General features: G+C 33.4%; 1 protein-coding gene across 3 annotated transcripts in view; it reads right to left on the reverse strand.

Annotated features, from left to right (window-relative positions):
- KIFAP3 (kinesin associated protein 3) overlaps positions 1-21270 on the reverse strand; it is a 142176-nt gene that overhangs the window by 19617 nt on the left and 101289 nt on the right. For all 3 annotated transcript variants that reach the window (XM_027564769.1, XM_027564771.1, XM_027564770.1), the window contains exons 18-19: positions 16025-16214; positions 9135-9234 (exon numbers count right to left, since the gene is read on the reverse strand). In XM_027564769.1, the coding sequence (XP_027420570.1) occupies positions 9135-9234; positions 16025-16214 (290 nt within the window). The remainder of the gene's footprint in view (positions 1-9134; positions 9235-16024; positions 16215-21270) is intronic.

Raw genomic sequence — 21270 nt, forward strand, 5'->3', positions numbered from 1 at the left:
TACTTGATAAAATAGGTCACTCAGAAAGGAAGAACAACCAATAAAAGGAATTACAAAGACAACAAGATTAAACTGATTGCCCTGTTTTCATACACTGTAGCTGAAATCTGCAAATATGCAGTTGGCTGTGTTTTGGCATTTAACAGCATGCGATCAGTAAGGAGGAGGAAATTTTATTCTCATTAACGGTTGCAGATTTACTGCAGTGAAAAAGGGCTATGTAACTCGAGATGTGACAGTACAGAAAGATCAAAGCCTTGGACTGGAAACCAAATAAACCCTCTGGCTACTTCCTGCAAGGAAAATTCACTTTGGCAATGTAAAACAGAGCCCAGTTAAAAACTACTCTCAGTTTTATGAGCTGTCATAGCAGCTCAAGTGGTTTGGACCGGTTGAGTTTAGAACATTTTATTTCCTTGTTTTTGTCTTAGATACTTCTGTAAGCAGTTTTATAGACTTTAAAACACACACACACACAATAACAAATAAACAAAAAAAGAAACTCTTTTCTTTTGGTTGAAACTGAGAACGTAACCACTAAACTTATTAAAACAGGCAAGTCTTCATTTGCACATTCCTTTCTCATTTACTACAGTTTAATATTTTGCCATTAGATTTATTTGGCAATATACATTTACTTTAATAATTCATCTGTAATCTGTACAATCCCTATTCAAAATAAGTGCAAATCAGTTTACAGAACCCATATGGCTCATATCTGAGGGGTGAGCTATTTGTAATAGCACATCTGGAAGGTCTACGGGCAATATGGAGAATATGGGAATTAATTAACTTTACACTAAAAAACCTATAGGCTCTAAGTTTCATCTATTTTAAAAAATTATTTAAGAAAAAAAATTTGGTTCACGTTTCTAATACAGGGGCTTTCAAAACAATTAATCGTAAATACTTTAAATCACGTTGTTAAATCAATCAAAACACAGACAGGCTAGACAAACCGACCCCTAAGTTTAGGAGTAAGCTCAGATTCACTGGATTCAGACTTAAGGGAAATAAAAGATGACATGCTCTATTTTCCTTTCTCTTTTATTTTTCTGGAGGGGTGGTAGTGCTTATCAACCAAATTGCTTATAATTTAAAAATTCTCATTAGATTATAAATAAGCAAGTCTTTGTAATGTGTATCCTATTCTCTTAAAAAAATTCATTTTTTAAAAAAAATAAGAGCATTTTATTGGTCAAATTTATCATAAAAGCAGTCATCCATGCTTAAGGGCTTTATCCTTTCTTTTTAAATTTATAACTCATTTCTGTATATCTGTACAGCCAACAAAAATGCTATTAATACATATTAAAATGAATGAACTTTAACACTGGATAATCACACTTAAATGGTGGTGATATAATTAAGTTCCTAGTCATGACTGGATGAACTCCCATGTCATTTCTTCTGGTACAAAACTACACGGTAATTGATGTGTTAACATTTTTATAGGATCTAGTCATATTCAGATTACTTATTAAATTTATAGACTCAATTATACTGAAATTCTTCTCCTAAATGAAAGTCCCAATAAAGAGACAGCAAATTTGGTTTTCTTTGGGAGGATCTTTGGACTTTACACACAGCTAACATGCCTGCCTCCAAAACCCAAGCTCAGATCACCAGACTGAAAATTAACAAGAATTTGATGAGAGCAGTTCTGCAGCCAACTTCTCTTGCTTCTAAATTTCCAAAGGAAAGCAAATCACTTAAAATATTTTTTTCAAGTCAGTATAAATTTTCTAGGATAAAATATCTTCCCAGGTTTCCAGTATTTTAAGTCTTGATTTTTGGCTTGAATTTCTATATTTCAGTAAAGTTTACAATTTGCTAATGCTGATGTGTGATAATCTAATAAAATCTGGCCTTAAAAGTTATAGGCCCAATTTACTAATAAAACGTAATTCAATTTTCCTTGGGAAATGCAAATCATTAGTATCCAAGCAGTAGAACTGAATTGAATTCCTTTGCCTTTTTTAAGGTTAAAAAGTTTTCTCTATTAAAAAGGCTTAACAAAGAAGTCAACTAAGACTAATATATAAGGATTTACTTATAGGCATAATACAATAGCATCATGTATATAAACATTTACATTGGTTAATTAGCTAAATAAAAGATTTGCTGGAGACATTAATCCTTGTAGACTGAGATTATCCCACTCATTTCATCCTCATTTTTTGTTCAACTGGATTAATCTGTAGAGAACTTAATGAACTACTTAACACAGTTTAATGGTAGTGAACTAGTTACTTGATGTGTTAATAAATTTTAGCAATTTGTCTCCAAGAAATCTAAACACCAATTTTCAGTAAACCATATACAGTGTATTAATTCAAAATAAGTAAACAATATACTGTATTGTACAACAAAATCTACATATCTTACTCTGAATTTTAATAACATTTACTCTAAACTTTCTAAAGCATAGTTCACTGTTAGACTAACATATCTGCTTGCCATTTGGAGGCAGTAATGGTGTAATACTAAGAATCTCTGAGCCTTAATTTCTACATTTGTTAAAACAGGGTCAATACTACTTTGCCCTATATACCTTACACACTGTTGATGATCAAATGAGACACATGATGAAATACATGTTAGCTTTTTTGTTGTTGTTTAGTTTAGTTGCTAAGTCGTATCCAACTCTTTTTGCAACCTCATGGACCGTAGCCCACCAGGCTTCTCTGTCCATGGGATTTCTTAGACAAGAATACTGGAGTTGCCATTTCTGTCTCCAGGGGAGCCTCCTGACCCAGGGATTGAGGTGGATTCCTACCACTGAGCCTCCAGGGAAGCCCAAATGTTAGCTACATGCAAGTTATTAGTATTTGTATAATAAGATTTAGACAAAAAAAGTGCGTTAAATTTTATTCTTTGAAACTCTTAGAAGGCTCCTAAGACATTCCATCTTCTGAGATTAAAAAAAATAAATAACTGGCATAATTGTTGAGAGTATTTAGAGAGAAAAAAATGTAATGCGATTTAATGTAAGGACTGTGTTAGAGCAAGAGTCTCATGCTTAAGAAAACATTTGTTTGCACTGGTTTGCTTCTCTCATCAGAACTGTCACATAGCTATTGCCACTCTTGGTCTCCTGTTTTCACTATCCACTAATTAAACCATTTCATTACCTTAGATGGAATTTTACTTATCACAGAGTATTATTTCCTATAAATAGTTTTATTCACTTCAAGAAATTTTACCATGCATTTCTGATTGGTTAATAAAGATGGGAAGAACTTAAAATTATTTCTACTGGTTATACTTAGCTATAGCAATTATTACTGAGCCTGAAATAACATGTTTATATATGCTAAAATAATGTCATTTGGACAACTGAATATAATTATAATAAAAATTTGCACAAGTTTGGATATGTTTAGATCAAATCATACACCCTGAAAAGGAGTAACTTTTAAAAGTAAACAGGATATTGTCTTATTACCCAAGACCATGGTTTAGATTCTGTTGTATATGTTTTAATCATGATTTAACAAAATTCCGTTTAAGCTGAAAAGCAATTCTTGCAAATATCCCAACTTCAATACAGCTAAGATCAAGTATTAGAAAACTTCACAATAATAACATTTATTCCACAATTAGGTAAGTGGATCTCACTACACTCAATGAATCTATTTTCTTTGACACACAATTATTTACTCAGTCTTTATCTCTGATTATTTCCTGAGGATAAATTCTTAGAAAAGAAATTACAGAGTTAGGGAATTTTAGGCTTCTGTTTTCTGTTACCAAATACAGTTCACTGAGGTTTTGTCCATTTAAATGCCCACAAGAGGTGTATCACAGAACCTCTTTGCTCCCATGTGTGGATATTAGCATTAAAAATTATTTTGCAACTGATAGGTGAAAATGGAAACTGGCTGCTTTATTTGTATTCACCATGACTGGAAAAATTACTAAAGTTAGAAGTTTTTTTAAAGACTTCATGAAGCATGTTCTCCTCTGAGAAACAGTTATAGGGAAAGAAATTAGGAACAAAAAAGTTACATACTTAATAAAGCAGTGATTTTAATGATTATCTTTAAAAGTTCTAATAAGTATTTCATAATAATTTATTTAGTTCTTAAAATGCTGCGGAGCAAATGGTTGGTCTCAATATCTATCAAAGAAAATATTTCCATGAGGTTCTTTTCATTTCTTTTGATCCTTCAATATAATTTCTATACTACTGCCACAGTAATGAAGGTCACTAAAACTTATACTAGGAGAACAAATGGAAGAGTTTGGTTTATCAATTAAAACTTTGTAGAGGACTTATCAAATAAGGGATTTTATCAGCATATTTAATTTTATCTCAATATATGATAATTTCTCAATTGCCAAATTAAGGGCTGTAATATAGATAATAATTTGATTTATCTTTTGTATAACTGCTTTAACATAATATCCTATTATGTAATTCAAGGAATAATACAAAGGGCTGCTGCTGCTAAGTCGCTTCAGTCGTGTCCGACTTTGTGCGACCCTATAGACGGCAGCCCACCAGGCTCCCCTGTCCCTGGGATTCTCCAGGCAAGAACACTGGAGTGGGTTGCCATTTCCTTCTCCAATGCATGAAAGTGAAAAGTGAAAGTGAAGTCGCTCAGTCATGTCTGACTCTTCACAACCCCATGGACTGCAGCCTACCCGGCTCCTCCGTCCATGGGATTTTCCAGGCAAGAGTACTGGAGTGGGGTACCATCACCTTCTCCGAATACAAAGGGCAGTAAATATTAATACTACACAATGCCTTTTAGACAGGGAATACTGAATTTTAAGGTTGCTTTTCTCAAGTGAAATAACTGAGTGAAATAGTTGAGTATAATGAAGGTGACCTTATAGCTAAAGAATAAGTCAAAATTTTACATAGAGTTTCATAGGAAGGAAAAATTATACATTTACAAATTTTGATAAAAGATTACTACTTACATAGAAAGAAAATAATGTGTTAGTCCTATTTAGTACTTTTAAAAATTGTACATTTAAAATTGTGCAAATGACTAACATTCCAACAATGATTTAATGTTTTAAAGAAAATAAATAAGAAAACAGAATAAAATATATATATGTGAAACATATATATAATGAACAGAAAAGTTAATGGCCAAGTATTTTAAGAAAGAGGAAAAAAGAAGCAGGCACACACAGAGAAAATGAAAGTGTGAGAATCAGATGGCTCAGATAATTCACACATCTAGTTCATCTCTGACTTTAGTGAAACCATCAGTTAAGTGACATCATTGTGCCAACCACAAAGAAGAACTCCAGGCCCTCTGAAAAATATTTTTCAAAGCCCCAAGGAAATCCAAGCAGTCCCTGAAATTTTTTTCCAGTTTATGAAAATTGGATTCCTATAAAAGAAAAATGGACCATTTTTACTGCAACAAAAACTGATTTGTAAAAGCTGGAAACAGTTTAAAAATTCTCAACATGAGGTTCTTGTTAGTCTTGAAAAGTAAGAGTTATAATAAAAAAAAAAGGTTCAAAAATATGGTACAGATACATTGTATATAAGGGGGGAAAAAAGCCAGTCTTACTCCTATTATTTTTAATTAGCTTCAATAGCAAGTTCCAATTTACTTTCTAATACCAGTTCAGGTTTTGGGAGCACAAGATTTACATCTGACCTTCTGAGAATGGCAACCCAATAGCTAATGCCTTGGAGCCCTAATATATTTTGCATTACCCCCTAAATGTTGGGAAATTCTGGTGGCAAGAGGTTCAAACTGATAGTGACACATGTCTAAAACTCGGGATTCGCTAACTGCCAGTATGTATTTTATCAAACACCACGTCCCTCTTGTAGAATAGGATGGATGAGCTTAACAATTTTCACTGGTTTCCAATTAAACTGCCTTGCTATATTACACAAATGTAGACATTCATATTAAGAAGGGCACCCTGACTTGGATTTTAAGAAACATACAATTTGAACTGTTTAAATCAGTCTCTAAATTTGACTCAGTTTCCCCATTTTAACAGATTTATCACATTATGAAATGTGGTCATTTTAGAAAGAAATAATTTTTTTCTGAACAATTAAAAAAAAAAACTCTTATACAAATTAGAAATTTATTCTTTACCTTGCAGAAATTTGGGATCATATACTTCACCCGAACCCACTAAAACTGACATGTTAAAACCCCACAAAGACTGAAAAGTCACAAGTACTGGCTGAACAGCATGCCACTTGGCACTGTCATACTCTTTCATGTTCTCAAATCATTAAAAACATTTGTAATTATAAACATTCACATTTTATATATTATTTTAAAAATTATTACTATTCCAATTAACTTGACATTGCTTGTTAATCAAAGACATATGATGAACAGGGAATGAATTTTTAAGTCATGTGGACAATTTTCCTCATTTAAAGGAAAAAGAACCTCTCAAAATAGATAACATCTCCTGTTCTTAAAATCAGCTTTTTCAGTACTTAAAATTTAATCAAGATATTTTTCTTTCATAATTAACCCAAATTCTTCATGTTGTTCATTAAGTCTGTTTATTCTCTTTTTAACAGTAGAGATGAAGAATAAGAGTTCAACATCTGTTTACATTTTTTTTTAAATCCCACTTTGCTTAAAATCAATTAAAATGAAACATTTCAAAAATATTATTTTAAGTCAATCATACTTGATCTAATAGGTTTTATATTTACCTATTAGATCTCAGAAACCTAAAGGTAGCCATTAGTTTAAAATTTCACATCTGGGACATTATGCATCTAAATTATCATGCCAAAATATGTGAATAATTGTGGAGCAATTTAAAATAAAATATTTGTAGAATTAAAAAACTAAGTCAGACTGAATCCATAGTTACTACAAAGAACAACATAGGAATTCCATTAGAAGACAATCCTAACCAACCAAAAATAATTGCATAACACAGTAAATGAGTCTACAGAAGATCAATAAAACAATGTAGCAAAGAATAACTATGAGTTTTTGGCTATATTATAAGCTTTCTTTGTATCTCTGTTGATAAAATTTAGAGTCTCCTTTTATTTGATCTGTTACCTACAAAAAAACTAAGGAAATTCACTGTAAATTATTTCTTCTGGAAATTCAAAGAGAAAATGATATAGTTACTATATTTATGGCCTGAAAAATTAAAAAAGACAAGAGATGAAAGACTTAACTTTCTCAGGGGAAGTTCTTTTTAAAGGGAAATCTCAATTGGAAATGATTAAAATAAATAAGTATACCATTTTTTTTTAATTTGAAAAAATATATAGTCTACATGAAGTTTTATTAACTAATCCTTTAAGCCAATGTTACTGTCATGTGTCTTTTATGATGTGAAAGAAGCTACTTATGTTTTTTTAATGTTGAAAAAGAACTAAAGGTGCAAAAGTAAGAGAATTTTCCCGAAGTCTTTTTATAAAAAGAAACTTGTTAACAGAACTGAGGAATGAAATTCTGAAATCTTTGGACACAGTACAAAACTTAGTCAGTGAGTATAGCCATCTCTCAAAACATACAATCAGGTTCTTAAAAATCACATAACTATACAAAACATTAGGTCTTTCTCAAATAAGTAATGCATGGTTAGTTTGCTTTTTTTAAGCTGGAACTATATGCAGGAGACACAAAAGCAATGTTTTGTCCATAGTGAAACATAAATGGCAGAAAAATTAATCTTAAATGCTATCAGCAAAAATCTTCAATATAAACACTGAGATTATATAGCAAAATAATTTCTTCCTTTTTGAATTATGTTTCAGAAAACATTTGTACAGTGAACTGTCACAAAATGGAACATACTAGTTATAATAATTAAATAGAATCTCTAATTATAACTAATACAGAGACATCAGAAGTAGTCAAAAGCCATATGCTTTCTGGTATTTAATCATGTTTAATTTTTTTTCCCTAAGGCAAGTAGTTTCTTACCATGACAATCCAGTGCACCGATGAAACAATTTCTAAAGTACTATTATTTACTTAAAGTTCACTAATGGCTACTGAACTACCCATAAGGATACTGCATTTCATAAAATACTCCTGTATTTTCCACTATGCTTTTAAATTTTGTCATGACCATCAGTGAATTGTGAAACCAATACAGTGGGTCGCAATCTGCATTTCAAAAATAGAATAGACTAAAACAGAACATATCATTGTGAATTACATGCAGTAAGAGTAACTGCTATTTTAAGAATTTTACTACTGAATTAAAATGGTTAATATAAAGTGATGATTCAAGAGTTATAACACACTGGTCATAACTGTATTTAAAAGAATTATTTTTAATTTAATTTTTTAACTTTTTTTTAACACCAAAAACATTTTGCATTGGGGTATAGCCAATTAACAATGTTGTGATAGTTTCAGGTGAACATGCAACTGTATTCTTAAACACACACTGTATTCTTATTCTCCAAACAGAAATATTTATGTTAATAAAATATGTAATTTTAGAAGAGAAAATTAAATCAATAATTTAAAGAAAAAATAGTCTTAAGGGTAAAAAGACTACACCTATTCTTTGGACCATTTTAATGTGAAATTGCAATAATCATCCTAAGTTAAAGTATTATACCTTAGTAATGATATGAAGGGAAAACTATTATTTACAGTTTCTGGCAAGATTTTAAAAATCTATGAGACCAGTAATGAAGCAGAATATCTGTTGGGGGAAACTTTATTATAATTGTACAACAGAGCTGGCATGCCAGGTTTTTTCCTTAAATATTTTATTTGAATGCCATGCAAGGAGGAAAAGTCCTTAATTTAATCAGAGCATCAACTTTTTAAAAACAATGGTGTCTGAATAATTGTTAAAATACATGTATTGTGTTCTTATTTTATAGGATTTGGAAAACATGAAATAACCTGCATCATTAATTTGTCAAAAGCACTGCCTATTTCAACAGACAGCCTATATTTTCCAAACTGAGGAAATATATATTTTTTTCTTAGAACTGTGATATCTTCATTTTTTACATGGAAAAATGTGACTTTGTAAGTTAATTTAAAATCAAACAAGCATGTTCTTGAAAATATTCAGGATTTGTTTTACTCTTTAATGGAAAAAGAAAAACGGGAAGTGATGAGAGAATTTTAGCTTTTTAAAATCAAGGGAAACACCATATACTAGATTTTTCTTGGAAGTCTATTTACCTGCCAGCAAATGAATGCTGCCCAACTACATCTCCGTTTTGAAGGTGATAATCATTGAAGAAATCTGGACTCATGGCTCCTTCAGAGGCAACTAATCCATCTAGAAAGAAAATAGTAACTAATGAAACATCTTTGTAGGGAATAAAAAGGAAACTATTCTATTAAGTAACACAATAGAAAATAACCTGTATATTTAATCCAGAAGAAAAATGTTAGCATGATGTTCCATTCTCTCTGAGAGTGTGAATGAATAGCATACATACTTAAGTGTTCTGCACATTTATTAAGCATCTACTGTGTTGCAGTGGCTTCCCTGGTGGCTCAGTCAGTGAAGAGTCTGCCTGCAATGCAGGACATCAGGTTCAATCTTGGATAGGGAAGATCCCCTGGAGAAAGAAATGGCAATCCACCCCAGTATTCTTGCCTAGAAATTCCATGGACAGAGGAGCGTGGCAAGCCACAGTCCATGGGGTTGCAAAGAGTCAGACACGATTGAGCGACTAAACCTACTAAACCTACCTATGTTGCAGTACTATTTTATTACACAGATGAATAAGACACGATCTCTACCTTCAAGGAGCTTATAGTTTTGTGGAAAGACAACAAAAGATAGGGAGTGAGAAAGGATAGAGAGGAACAATAAGCCTTTCAGGCTAAGAAAGAGAATGAGTAAGGAAATAGAACAGACAGTAAATAGTATGGTTTTGGTAAAGAGCAACCCTCTAATATATTCCACATTTTATATGCGGGCAGCTTCATTTGTGTAGCATGAGTAGGGAATTATATATTTCAAATAAGTTAATTTTTATATAAGCAATGCTTCACACAGACACACACACTTTGGTGTGTGTGTAATATAATTTTGTAATGTAAATACATTTTACATTTACTGTGTTTTTACAAAGTATACTGAATATAATTTAAAAACTTCTTGGATAACTCAATCTTCATTATAAACATCAACCATAATATAGTAATGCCCTAGGTTATGAGATATATTGGACTATCTATACTAAATGGTTACACTACCATGCTTTTTAGTACTTATTTCTTTGCTTATAAAGTGCTCCTTTTCCTAAACCTAAGAATTTATTATTACTTCTTGCTGATTTTAGATACTGCTTTCCCATTTGCTCCAATCTAAGAATTCAGATAACCTATTTTTGATAGAATTATGTATAAGTTAAGAATAAGAAGAATCTGAGGAAAAAGGATCTCAGTAATGGCTTCAGGGCTGTCCTATATGGCTCTTGTAATTACTACTTGAAAAGCTCCGAGACTTTCTAAAGTTTAAAGTATTCCGAGTTGGCAAGTGACCTCTAGGTAAATGTTGGCTAGGTTGTATCCACAACATTGTTTATAAATTTGGCACACAGTAAGCAAGCTATTCAGTAATGAGATGATCATTTTACACTTAGCACATGCAATAATACTTTGCTAGGTCCTGTGGAAAAAATTAAAATACACAATTTCTGTTTTCAGGAGTTTTATGTTAAGTGAAATATAAAACAGACACTTACAATGCAATCAAATAATATATTTTATTAATAAATGATTATATAACAGGAAGGAATTTATGTGTCAAATGAGTGCTGGAGGTGAAAAAGCTATAGATGGATTACTGTGTTCTGCAGAGGTTAGAAGGTCCCAGTTGGGAAGGGAGGGAGGAAGAGGTGTAACTGATTTGAGTATCAATAGACAGTTTGGAATTAATGATAAAATCTGTTTAAGAGTAAGGGTGTTAAAAATCAAGCATATGGTAAAATTAATAGAGCTTGCAAATGAATAAGTAAAAATAATTTGTATTTCCATAACACTATCCATTTGCTATATGGATATATAGGCTTCCCTTGGGGCTGAGCTGATAAACAATCCACCTGCAATGTGGGAGACCTGGGTTCGATCCCTGGGTTGAGAGATCCCCTGGAGAAGGGAAAGGCTACCCACTCCAGTATTCTGGCCTGGAGAATTCCATGGACTGTATAGTCCATGGGGTCACAAAGAGTCAGACATGACTGAGTGACTTTCACTATTTGCTGTATACCATATATTAAAGACTTGTATTGGTATTTAGTTGTTGAATTGTTAATCATACCTTTGGTATTTACCTTATTACTTTAGGAAATTTAAAATACTTAAGAGGAAGCTTAAAAGTGTGTAATATTTGGTCTAGTTTCTGTGCCCTCTAAAAGCTGAAAATTCTATAAACCAAAAGACCAGCTAAACACAAAAAAGTTACAAAAACAAAATTATGGGAATGCCAAGACACCACAGACTGAAAGTTAAGCAGCTAAAAAAATTATTTTCTATCCATCTAAGACTCTGTTAAGGTCTGGCTAAAATTAACAAGGTTAACACTGCAAAAATCAACAGGTTTCTCTGTTAAATTAAAACCAAATAATTACAGATCAGGTTTTATGAAATCTGCCAATTTTAGAGGAACAAAGCAAAGTAAAATGTCAAAATAAAATGTATACCACACGTTGAAAATGAATACAAAGATATTCAGCATGCCAGAGAATAAAAGATTCTAACACTCAGAAATATAACACTCAGATAAAAATACAACCAAATAAAAATACCTGAATTATACTTTACAAGTTTATATTACATGAAACATGATCTAGTGAGGTGAACCAGATGAGGAAGAAATTAAATGAAAAACTACTGTTAAATTCTCAACATCTTCATTTTGATTCAAAGTTCTCATTGTCGTCAAAGGGAAAAATGAGTAAAAAGGATAAATGGAATACAGGAAGCTACAAACAGGGATTTTATCAAACAGAGATGATACTAAAAAAAACCAAAAAACTTGAGTTTAAAGATTCAGCCAGAAATTTTTAAACCCAGAATATACCTAGTTTAATAAATTTTATAGGCCTAGAATACAGTTTAGTAATAAAATAAGCCTGATACTATGTGAATAAAAAAGGGTAAATTTATACTTCTGAACTTAATTTCTAATAATTTTAAGACACTGCAATTCATTCAATAAACTACACCTTGTACACTGTCCTTTAATGACTTGACAAAATTTAGGTAACTCTCATGTCTCATTGGAAAAGACTCTGATGCTGGGAGGGATTGGGGGCAGGAGGAAAAGGATATGACAGAGGATGAGATGGCTGGATGGCATCATCAACTCAATGGACATGAGTTTTGAGTGAACTCCGGGAGTTGGTGATGGACAGGGAAGCCTGGCGTGCTGCAATTCATGGGGTCGCAAAGAGTCGGACACGACTGAGCAATTGAACTGAACTGAACTGAATGTATGAGTAATCATTCTTCATTAGAATGAAGTATAGAAGTTAAATTATATCTTAAATCTTCAATACAAGCAGTTTAACTTCTTTGGAACTATCTGTTTCTCAGTATTCTGTATCCGAAATTAATAATTCTTTTATAGAAATACTGGAAAAGAATTATGCATTGTTGACTGAAATCATGTATTCAAATAAATTCAGGAGTATCCTTCTCAGGCTTCTACTTTACCTCACTGGTTCAAAGATAGCAACAAGGAATCAAAGTCCATAGTCCATGGAGTCGCTAAGAGTTGAACATGACTTAGTGACTGAACAACAATGAGAATAGCAATACAGGTTTACAGATTATACTTCCTCTGTGGGTAAAAGTATTAAAGCAAACAGCAGCAATTTCATAATAGAAGGGAATTAGTAACTACAACCACAATTAATTTAGACTAAAAAAAAATAATGTAATTATAAAGATGTTAAATATATTCCTATTTCCTATAACAAAACAAAGATTCATTTTTAAAAAAATGGCAAGAAAGAAACATACGTTTTGACATATTTAACTGTTGGAAAATACAGAAGGCAATACTAATGACCAGGAAATTGTTGTTCAGTTGCTCAGTCATGTCTGACTTTTTGCGACCCCATTGACTGCAGCACGCCAGGCTTCCCTGTCCTTCACCATCTCCCAGAGCTTGCTCAAACTCATGTCCATTGAGTTGGTGATACCATCTAATCATCTCATCCTCTGTCATCCCCGTCTCCTCCTGCCTTTAATCTTTCCCAGCATCAGGGTGTTCTTTAATGAGTTAGCTCTTCGCATCAGTATTGGAGCTTCAGCTTCAGCATCAGTCCTTCTAATGAATATTCGGGATTGATTTCCTTTAGGATTGACTGGTTGGATCTCCATACAGTCCAAGCGACTCTCAAGAGTCTTCTCCAACGCCACAGTTCAAAAGCATCAATTCTTCAGTGCTCAGCCTTCTTTATGGTCCAACTCTCACATCCATACATGACTACTGGGAAAACCATAGCTTTGACTAGATGGACCTTTTTCACAAAGTAATATCTCTGCTTTTTAATATGCTGTCTAGGTTTGTCATAGCTTTTTTTCCCCAAGGAGCAAGAGTCTTAATTTCATGGCTTGTAGTCACCATCTGCAGTGATTTTGGAGCCCAGGAAAATAAAGTCTGTCACTGTTTCCATTGTTTCCCCTTCTATTTGCCATGAAGTGATGGGACCAGATGCCATGATCTTTGTTTTCTGAATGTTGAGTATTAAGCCAGCTTTTTCACTCTGCTCTTTCACCTTCATCAAGAGGCTCTTTAGTTCCTCTTCACTTTCTGTCATAAGGGTGGTGTCATCTGCATCTGAGGTTATTGACTAGGAAGTAGCAAATACTATTTCATTTTTTAATAAAAGATAAGCCCAGGGTATTACTGGCCATTTAGCTTAACTTCTGTGGTTGAAAAACTACTAAAGTTGCCTTTATCAGAAGCAGCCCTAAGTTTCACGGAAACTCAGAGACAAATAAGATGGCTCAAGCATCTAAATAAATCTTTAGTATTACAAATTTCTGATGTTTCTGAAGATACAATTGTACATAATAAAAGACAAGAAACTACCACTATCTGGGTTTCCATGACACATATCAAGAATACCACAGAGATTCTTTTAGTTGATGAACTATTTATGAAAAATAAAGTAGATAAAGAGTACAGATGCCTTGATATGAGAACTATATCAATGTAATCCTTGCTGTCAAGTGTCTACCATATTCAGGCTACAGGTGTAAAAAAACAACCACCACGAGGTTATCCAATGATAACATTTCACTCCTCAAATGCTTCAATTTATTTTTCCATTAGCTGTGGCTGTTTCTAAATTTAGATATATAAAAAGATGTACAATTTAGATTTCTCACAAAGCTTAAACTGTAGATTTCAATTGTATCTCACAGAAAAATGTTATGATTTTCATTTTAAGAGGTTAATTTAAATGAATTGATTTTGGAAAAAAGGAATAATTTTTTAGAAATCTGTTCAGAAGCTAATGTATTGAAACAACAAAGTTAAATACTGAGGTGGTTAAAAGCTTTATTCGTTTTTGGAAACTGCTCATTGATTCACACTGAAAAGTAGCTATCAATTTTCAAAGCAAGAAACATGATTCTAAGAAATTCTGATTTCTATTATCAAAAAATTCATATCACATATATTTTACATTATTTTACTTCATGACGATCTCACTAGGTAAGGAACAGCTGCTTGCCATTACTGAACTAAGAAATTCTGGTTAGTTGAAATTAATGATCTACTCCATCTGGGCTGAAACACAAAGCAGATTTCATAACTACTGTTAAGTTCAGTTAGGAAGAAATCTATTTAATTTTGAAAGTAAAGTACCAACTTTCCAGGACTGAAGTACCTTAAATCAAATATAAAAATAATTCAGCCTTATGGGCAATATGCAGAGCATACAATTATGAAAACATATGAATGACTACATAGTAGGAAAAAAAGTGAGCCATTTATTCAGATACAATTACTTTCAATGCCTTTTATTTCCAACCTACTACAGATCTTAGAAATCCTTTCCTTCATCTCTTCAACTAAATGAGTTCAATAAAGTAATTAATATTGGCAATAGTACAACACATTAGAAGGCAGAATATGCAACAACTTAGGCTCTAAGTACAGAATCCCTGGACAAAGGAAGGATGGCACAATCAACAGGGGTATAATAAATGTAAGATTCATGTAAAAATTAAATTTTACCTTGAAAATACTAGCACAGTGTAGAATGAAAAAAACTATTGTTATAAACTGTCTACATCTTCCCAATCAGAGAATCAAATAAGGGTTACTATTTCAAAACTAAAGCAAGTGAAAGTCACTCAGTCATATCTGACTCTTTGTGGCCTCATGGACTATACAGTCCATGAAATTTTCTAGGCCAGAATACTGGAGTGGGTAGCCTTTCTGTTCTTTAGGGGATCTTCCCAACCCAGGGATCAAACCCAGGTCTCCTGCATTGCAGACAGATTCTTTACCAGCTGAGCCACAAGGGAAGTCCAAGAACACTGGAGTGGGTAGCCTAACCTTTCTCCAGTGGATCTTCTTGACCCAGGAATTGGACCGGGGTCTCCTGCATTGCAGGCAGATTCTTTACCAACTGAGCTATGAGGGAAGCCCCAACTAAACCAAAACCATGGCAAAATGAGACTGTTAAAATTAAATACACTGGAAAATAAAACATAAATTAGTAAACTATATATTTAAATAAATACAGAATAGAGAAAAATACCACATTTTCAAACAGTAGTAAATCTTAAAGATGTCATTTTAAGTTATACATTCTAGAAAGTAATAAATTAAGAGCAATTTTCCTTGTTTTAATTTTCCTTGTTACAGCCTTTTTAATGGAGATCACATCAAAGACTATCTTGGAAAAAAATAATGATGAGTTAATAGGTTTGCTTGGTGTGTACTGATATTATGTCTAAAATCATTAGCAGAAGACCATTTACATACTAAAAGAAGTGCTTATAAAGCTTGGGAATGAGCAAGGTGGCAGACAAAAAACACCTATAGCATACATTAAAAGTATTTATTTTTGTCTTGGTTATCATCTTACCTGAGCTGTAGAAAAGGTCAGGTCTCTCGAGAATATCTCCTTCATGGATGTATGGCTCAATTCGATCATCACCATACAAGTACTGCTCACTCTCATCCATCTGACGACTTTCTACCATCTCCAGCCACTGAGAGTTATGCCAGCGAAACTTCTCACTCTGAATTTTCTTGGCCCATTCTTCATCATATTCCTATTGTAAACAATAGTCAATCATTTTTTATAAGTTTATGAAGGAATTTCTTTGATACTCAGATAGCAGTAATTTTATCTTACAAGAAGAGAATTTGAGGGGGCTTTTGTTTCAGTTAGAAGAAACATTAAAATTACCTTTTTGGAATAATGTATACAATAATCAATAGAAATCAATTTATTACATATATTAAAGACATCTCTGTTTGGATTACCAATTGCTACTGCTGATGGCAAAAACTAGAAAAGTTCAAATTTCACAAATTCTTTATCTAAGTATCACTAGAATTTACGTAAGCAGCCTGACTTAAACTTCCAAATAGTTTTGTGACTATAATTATGTGGCACTAATGACAGGTGGTTAAGCATTAAAATTATATCTTTTGCTATATCTTTTTGTTTAGATAACATTTTCACTAGCCAAAAAAAAAAAAAAGCAACATTAAAGTATTTCTCCTAAAAACTGAAATGGTTTACTACAAAAAAACAAATAGAATTTAATTCAATTCTGTTTCAACAACAGAATAATAATGTCTTATTTGGTCATAATTATTTCTTTAAATATCTCCTGTTTGGCAATGAACTCTTGAGGAGCAAAACAGTGGCTTATTCACTGTATCTGTAACATCTGTTCACAGAGAAGTTCATTGGTGGGTGTTTCTGAAGGACAAGTAGACAAGTTATAAATATTAGAAAAGCTACAGCTGAACCTATCTAGCTTCACCGGCTATGGCTACTTCTGACAAGTATATTCACTTAAAAATCACTGGACAGTACCATGGATTACTTGGAAAAAAGACTTCTGGTATTTCTTGTCATTCTAATCACAGGTTCCTTAGTATTAAATTCCTCTGTCATATCTTTAACACTTTTGTTTATACTTTTTTTTAAGTTGGAAAGGTTCCAGGCAATACTATTGTCCTCCAGTAGTTGAAATGATTACAATAACTTTAAATGCTGAGCAATTTTCATTCAAAGCTAAGTAAGGCTCAAATCAAAAACTGTCATCACAGAATAAATTTCTGGGATGTAAGAAGAAGTCTGAAATTTTATAATAAATGTAATTATTATTATCAAAATTTTTCTTGTTAAATTTGAAATTTCACATTATTAGTATATCTCTTAGCAGTGTCAGCTGTCATGCTGTGTGTTCTATAGTGCACAACTCTGAAACTTGTACCCCCACAGATCAGCATTCTGAAATCCCTACCCTCAGCTATCTTCTGTTTCTATCCTCAATGAATTTAGCTTAGTAATCATGGCAAAGTCATAGTTTCTTTATGTCTTAGATTCTAAATTTATAGATGCTAATCATCTGGTATGGTATAACACAAGGAACATTGGATAAGAACCCAGGTCTTATCCTGGGTTCTCCTTCTAGGTTTGATACTAACAGAAGTATGCAACTTTGTAAAAATATTTCAGTATCTTTTGGTCTCAGATTCTTTAATTATAAATCAAATCTAATGTTTATTCAAGTCCTAATGTTCTTTAAATAAAAATCAATGATTAATACCATTACTTCATAAAGCTGTCGAAATAACTATCCATCTGCCAAACTGAAGAACAGCAGCAATATATGGAGTTCATCTTTTAAAAATTACATAGCAATTCTAAATGAATACATAGTATCAGAAATTAAAGAAATTCAACATGTATCAATTAAAACCAATTCCCTTTAACCCCTCTCCCCCAAATCTCTACTTTCCTCTTACACCACTACCTCTTCATCATCAGAAAATAACTCTGGGAACTCAGATGTCATAGCTCAAACACAGCCAAGAAATGTCATCCAAATTTATCAAGCTATTGTGGAAATACTCTAGAAAAATAGTTCTTTTGCTTCATTTTTGAAATGCTTCTTTTCACAAGGAGTGCACCCTAACATCCTTGCTATGGAACTTTAGTTTGTCTTGTATTTAAAAGTAAACATGCCTCATCTTTTATTTTCTTCTCTTCTCAGGTCGTGACATTATTATCTTAAGCACTAGTTTTCAAAAACTCTAAAGCATCACTAAAGACTTATGGCTTGATTTTAGGTGGAATGTGCCATCCTTTTTGAAGTCCTATATCATTTTGTTTACTACTTAACCACTGAAACGTTATGAAGCCTTAACCAGCCTATTATCAGAGCCTGTTCACTATCAGGAAAACTCTTTTGTCACTGGCTTCCGTCACACCTTGTATCTGATTAACACACTATAGGGTAACATAGAACTACATAGATCTGCTTTGTGTTCTAATGTAACTGATGGAAAACAGATTTCTCTTTCTCCTTTAATGTGGCAGCCCCCTAATTGAGAATGTAATATGGTTTATTTAATACAATTCTTCGTACTAAATTAAAGCAGATCTAGAGTAATTGAGTTGCTCATTAAGGTTACGCTATTAGCTGCTAAAAAGATGCCTTTTATATGTTAGAAAATACTTCTTTCCAATGATATGTATACACAGATATACACGTAATAAAACACACATACATAATAGAGTTGTTGATTTTTATGCACATACTACCTACTTCTCAGTAGTACTGTCCCAAAAGTTGCCCTTTAGTCTTGACTATGGCATTCTCTAACCAGACCTCAAAGTAAAATTATCTCTTCAACTCTGTTTAAAGCACTGAGGAGGCTTATCTGTGTAATATCACTTCAAAGGCAAGGCAAGCAATCACTCAGTCGTGTCCGACTCTTTGCGATCCCATGGACTGTAGTCTACCAGGCTTCTCTTTCCATGGGATTTTGCAGGCAAGAGTACTGGAGTGGGTTGCTGTTTCCTTCTCTAGGGGATCTTCCTGACCCAGGGATCGAACCCAGGTCTCCTGCATTGCAGGCAGAAGCTTTACCCTCTGAGCCACGATGCCCAAAAGTAAAAGATATAACTAAAGGAAATTTATTTAAGTGAGAAACCATAACGTTTCTTTCATATTATACTTTTTTTAAATCCAACTGCTGACAATTAAGAAACCAATATAGTAACATGCATAATACTGGCAGGGACTACACACACGTGTGTGTGTACGTGTGTGTGTGTGTGTGTGTGTGTGTATGAGGAGGACATATCAATCCACTCCAGTATTCTTGCCTAGAGACTCCCATGGACAGAGGAACATGGCAGGCTACAGTCCACAGGGTTGCATAAGAGTTGGACACGACTGAAGTGACTTAGTATGCATGCATGCACACATACACATGTATGTATATATACACACAGATACACACACATGTAAATTCTAACTAGGAAAAACCATACATTTCTGCAATATAAAAAAGAACTCCAAAAGAAGACTAAACACTAAACCCAACTGGGTTTATCTCACAAAATCCAATTTGATTGTATGGAATTGAGAATACACAACAAACTTACAAATCTGAGAAATGAAAATTTGTGAAGGCTGTAAAACAAACAGGAATGAACTCCACCCACTCTGGAAAGAACATTTTAGAAGTTTCTGACAACTCACTCGAAAATCCCTGCTCTGTGCCATCACCAACCTGCAAGCTAATTTAAAGTAAGTATTTTATTCATTTTACCAATTCCTATCCATTCCATGCCTTTGACATCCTCTCCTGAAATAACCTGAGTTTTAAAGCTAACCCTATGAAAATTTCTCTATAGCTTTCCTTTTCAAGATGTTGTATGACATTTTCAGAAGTGGTTTTCCTTGCTGGAAGTTTATTAATAAACCCACCTTTCCCGTCTGACACAGACTTGCCCTGATAATTTTTGTGGAGACTGTAACAAACAATTGATGTCTTAGAAGTTAATGCAAGCATACATTAGTTTATTTCCTTTCAATATGCCAGTCTTATTAGATATAATTGTTTCTATCCTAGAATGAAGAAGGCACCTTGTTTTCCTAGTTTGAAATAATTCCAGATTATTATAATACACACAATTTGCCAATGGTCAAAATTAAGAGTTATTAAAAGTAAAAGGCTGCCATTCAAAATCTCAGTGACATAAACCTCTGTTAGTATCAAACCACACGTAGCCTGTGGCTGGCTGGAAAGACAACAGACATCAGTCTTACCAGAGAACCTAGGCACATTCCCACAAACAACCTGTAGATACAATTTGCCATTAGTACAGAGGATCTATTGATAGGGCCATGTGGTAGTACTGCTCCTAAAAGGTCAGTTCGTGTCTAGACAACAGTATCCTGGTATCCAGATTGCAAATTTTTATATTCTAGAGACTTCATCGGAGAAGGCAATGGCACGGCACTCCAGTACTCTTGCCTGGAAAATCCCATGGACGGAGGAGCCTGGTGGGCTGCAGTCCATGGGGTCACTAAGAGTCGGACACGACTGAGCGACTTCACTTTCACTTTTCGCTGTCATGCATTGGAGAAGGAAATGGCAACCCACTCCAGTGTTCTTGCCTGGAGAATCCTAGGGACAGGGGAGCCTAGTGGGCTTCCGTCTATGGGGTCGCACAGAGTTGGACACGACTGAAGCGACTTAGCAGTAGAGATTTCATGTTGCCTTTAATTTTCAGCGTCAGCTTTAGTGTTTGGAACATAGTATGTGCTTACTAAACATGTATAAGATGGCTGACAACCCAGTAATGTCAGGGGAGGAAATCATTTATTAATTGGGGAGGAATTTGAGGTTCTCAAATACTTCATACAAAGCTGAAGGAATACTGAGGTATAACAATCTAATTGGGTTTTCAGAAGCTCTCTATGTATAGAGGATTCTGTTCTTCCCTTGATAATTCCCAAGGCTTGGAAGAGAAAAGACAATTGTCAATTGCTGCATGATTGCTTTGGAAGACGAGAAAGCTAGGCTTCTCTCTCCTTGTTTCTCTTTTCCTTTCTGCAACTACCCCATTCCCAACCTCCCAAAGTTAAATGTAAGGCCTAGTCAGACTTGTGACAATTTGCTGATGAGACCACAGAGACTGCATCATCAATCACACAGTCCTCTATGATGGAGAAAGTACTATGAACATATATCTGTTTCAATTCACTAATTGAGGGCTTGGGCTTAAATACTGTATATTAAACACTTTACCACCTGTGTAAAATAACATTTGCATAACTTGGAGGACAAACA

The sequence above is a fragment of the Bos indicus x Bos taurus genome, chromosome 16, assembly GCF_003369695.1.
Source record: "Bos indicus x Bos taurus breed Angus x Brahman F1 hybrid chromosome 16, Bos_hybrid_MaternalHap_v2.0, whole genome shotgun sequence".
Taxonomy (NCBI): domain Eukaryota; kingdom Metazoa; phylum Chordata; class Mammalia; order Artiodactyla; family Bovidae; genus Bos; species Bos indicus x Bos taurus.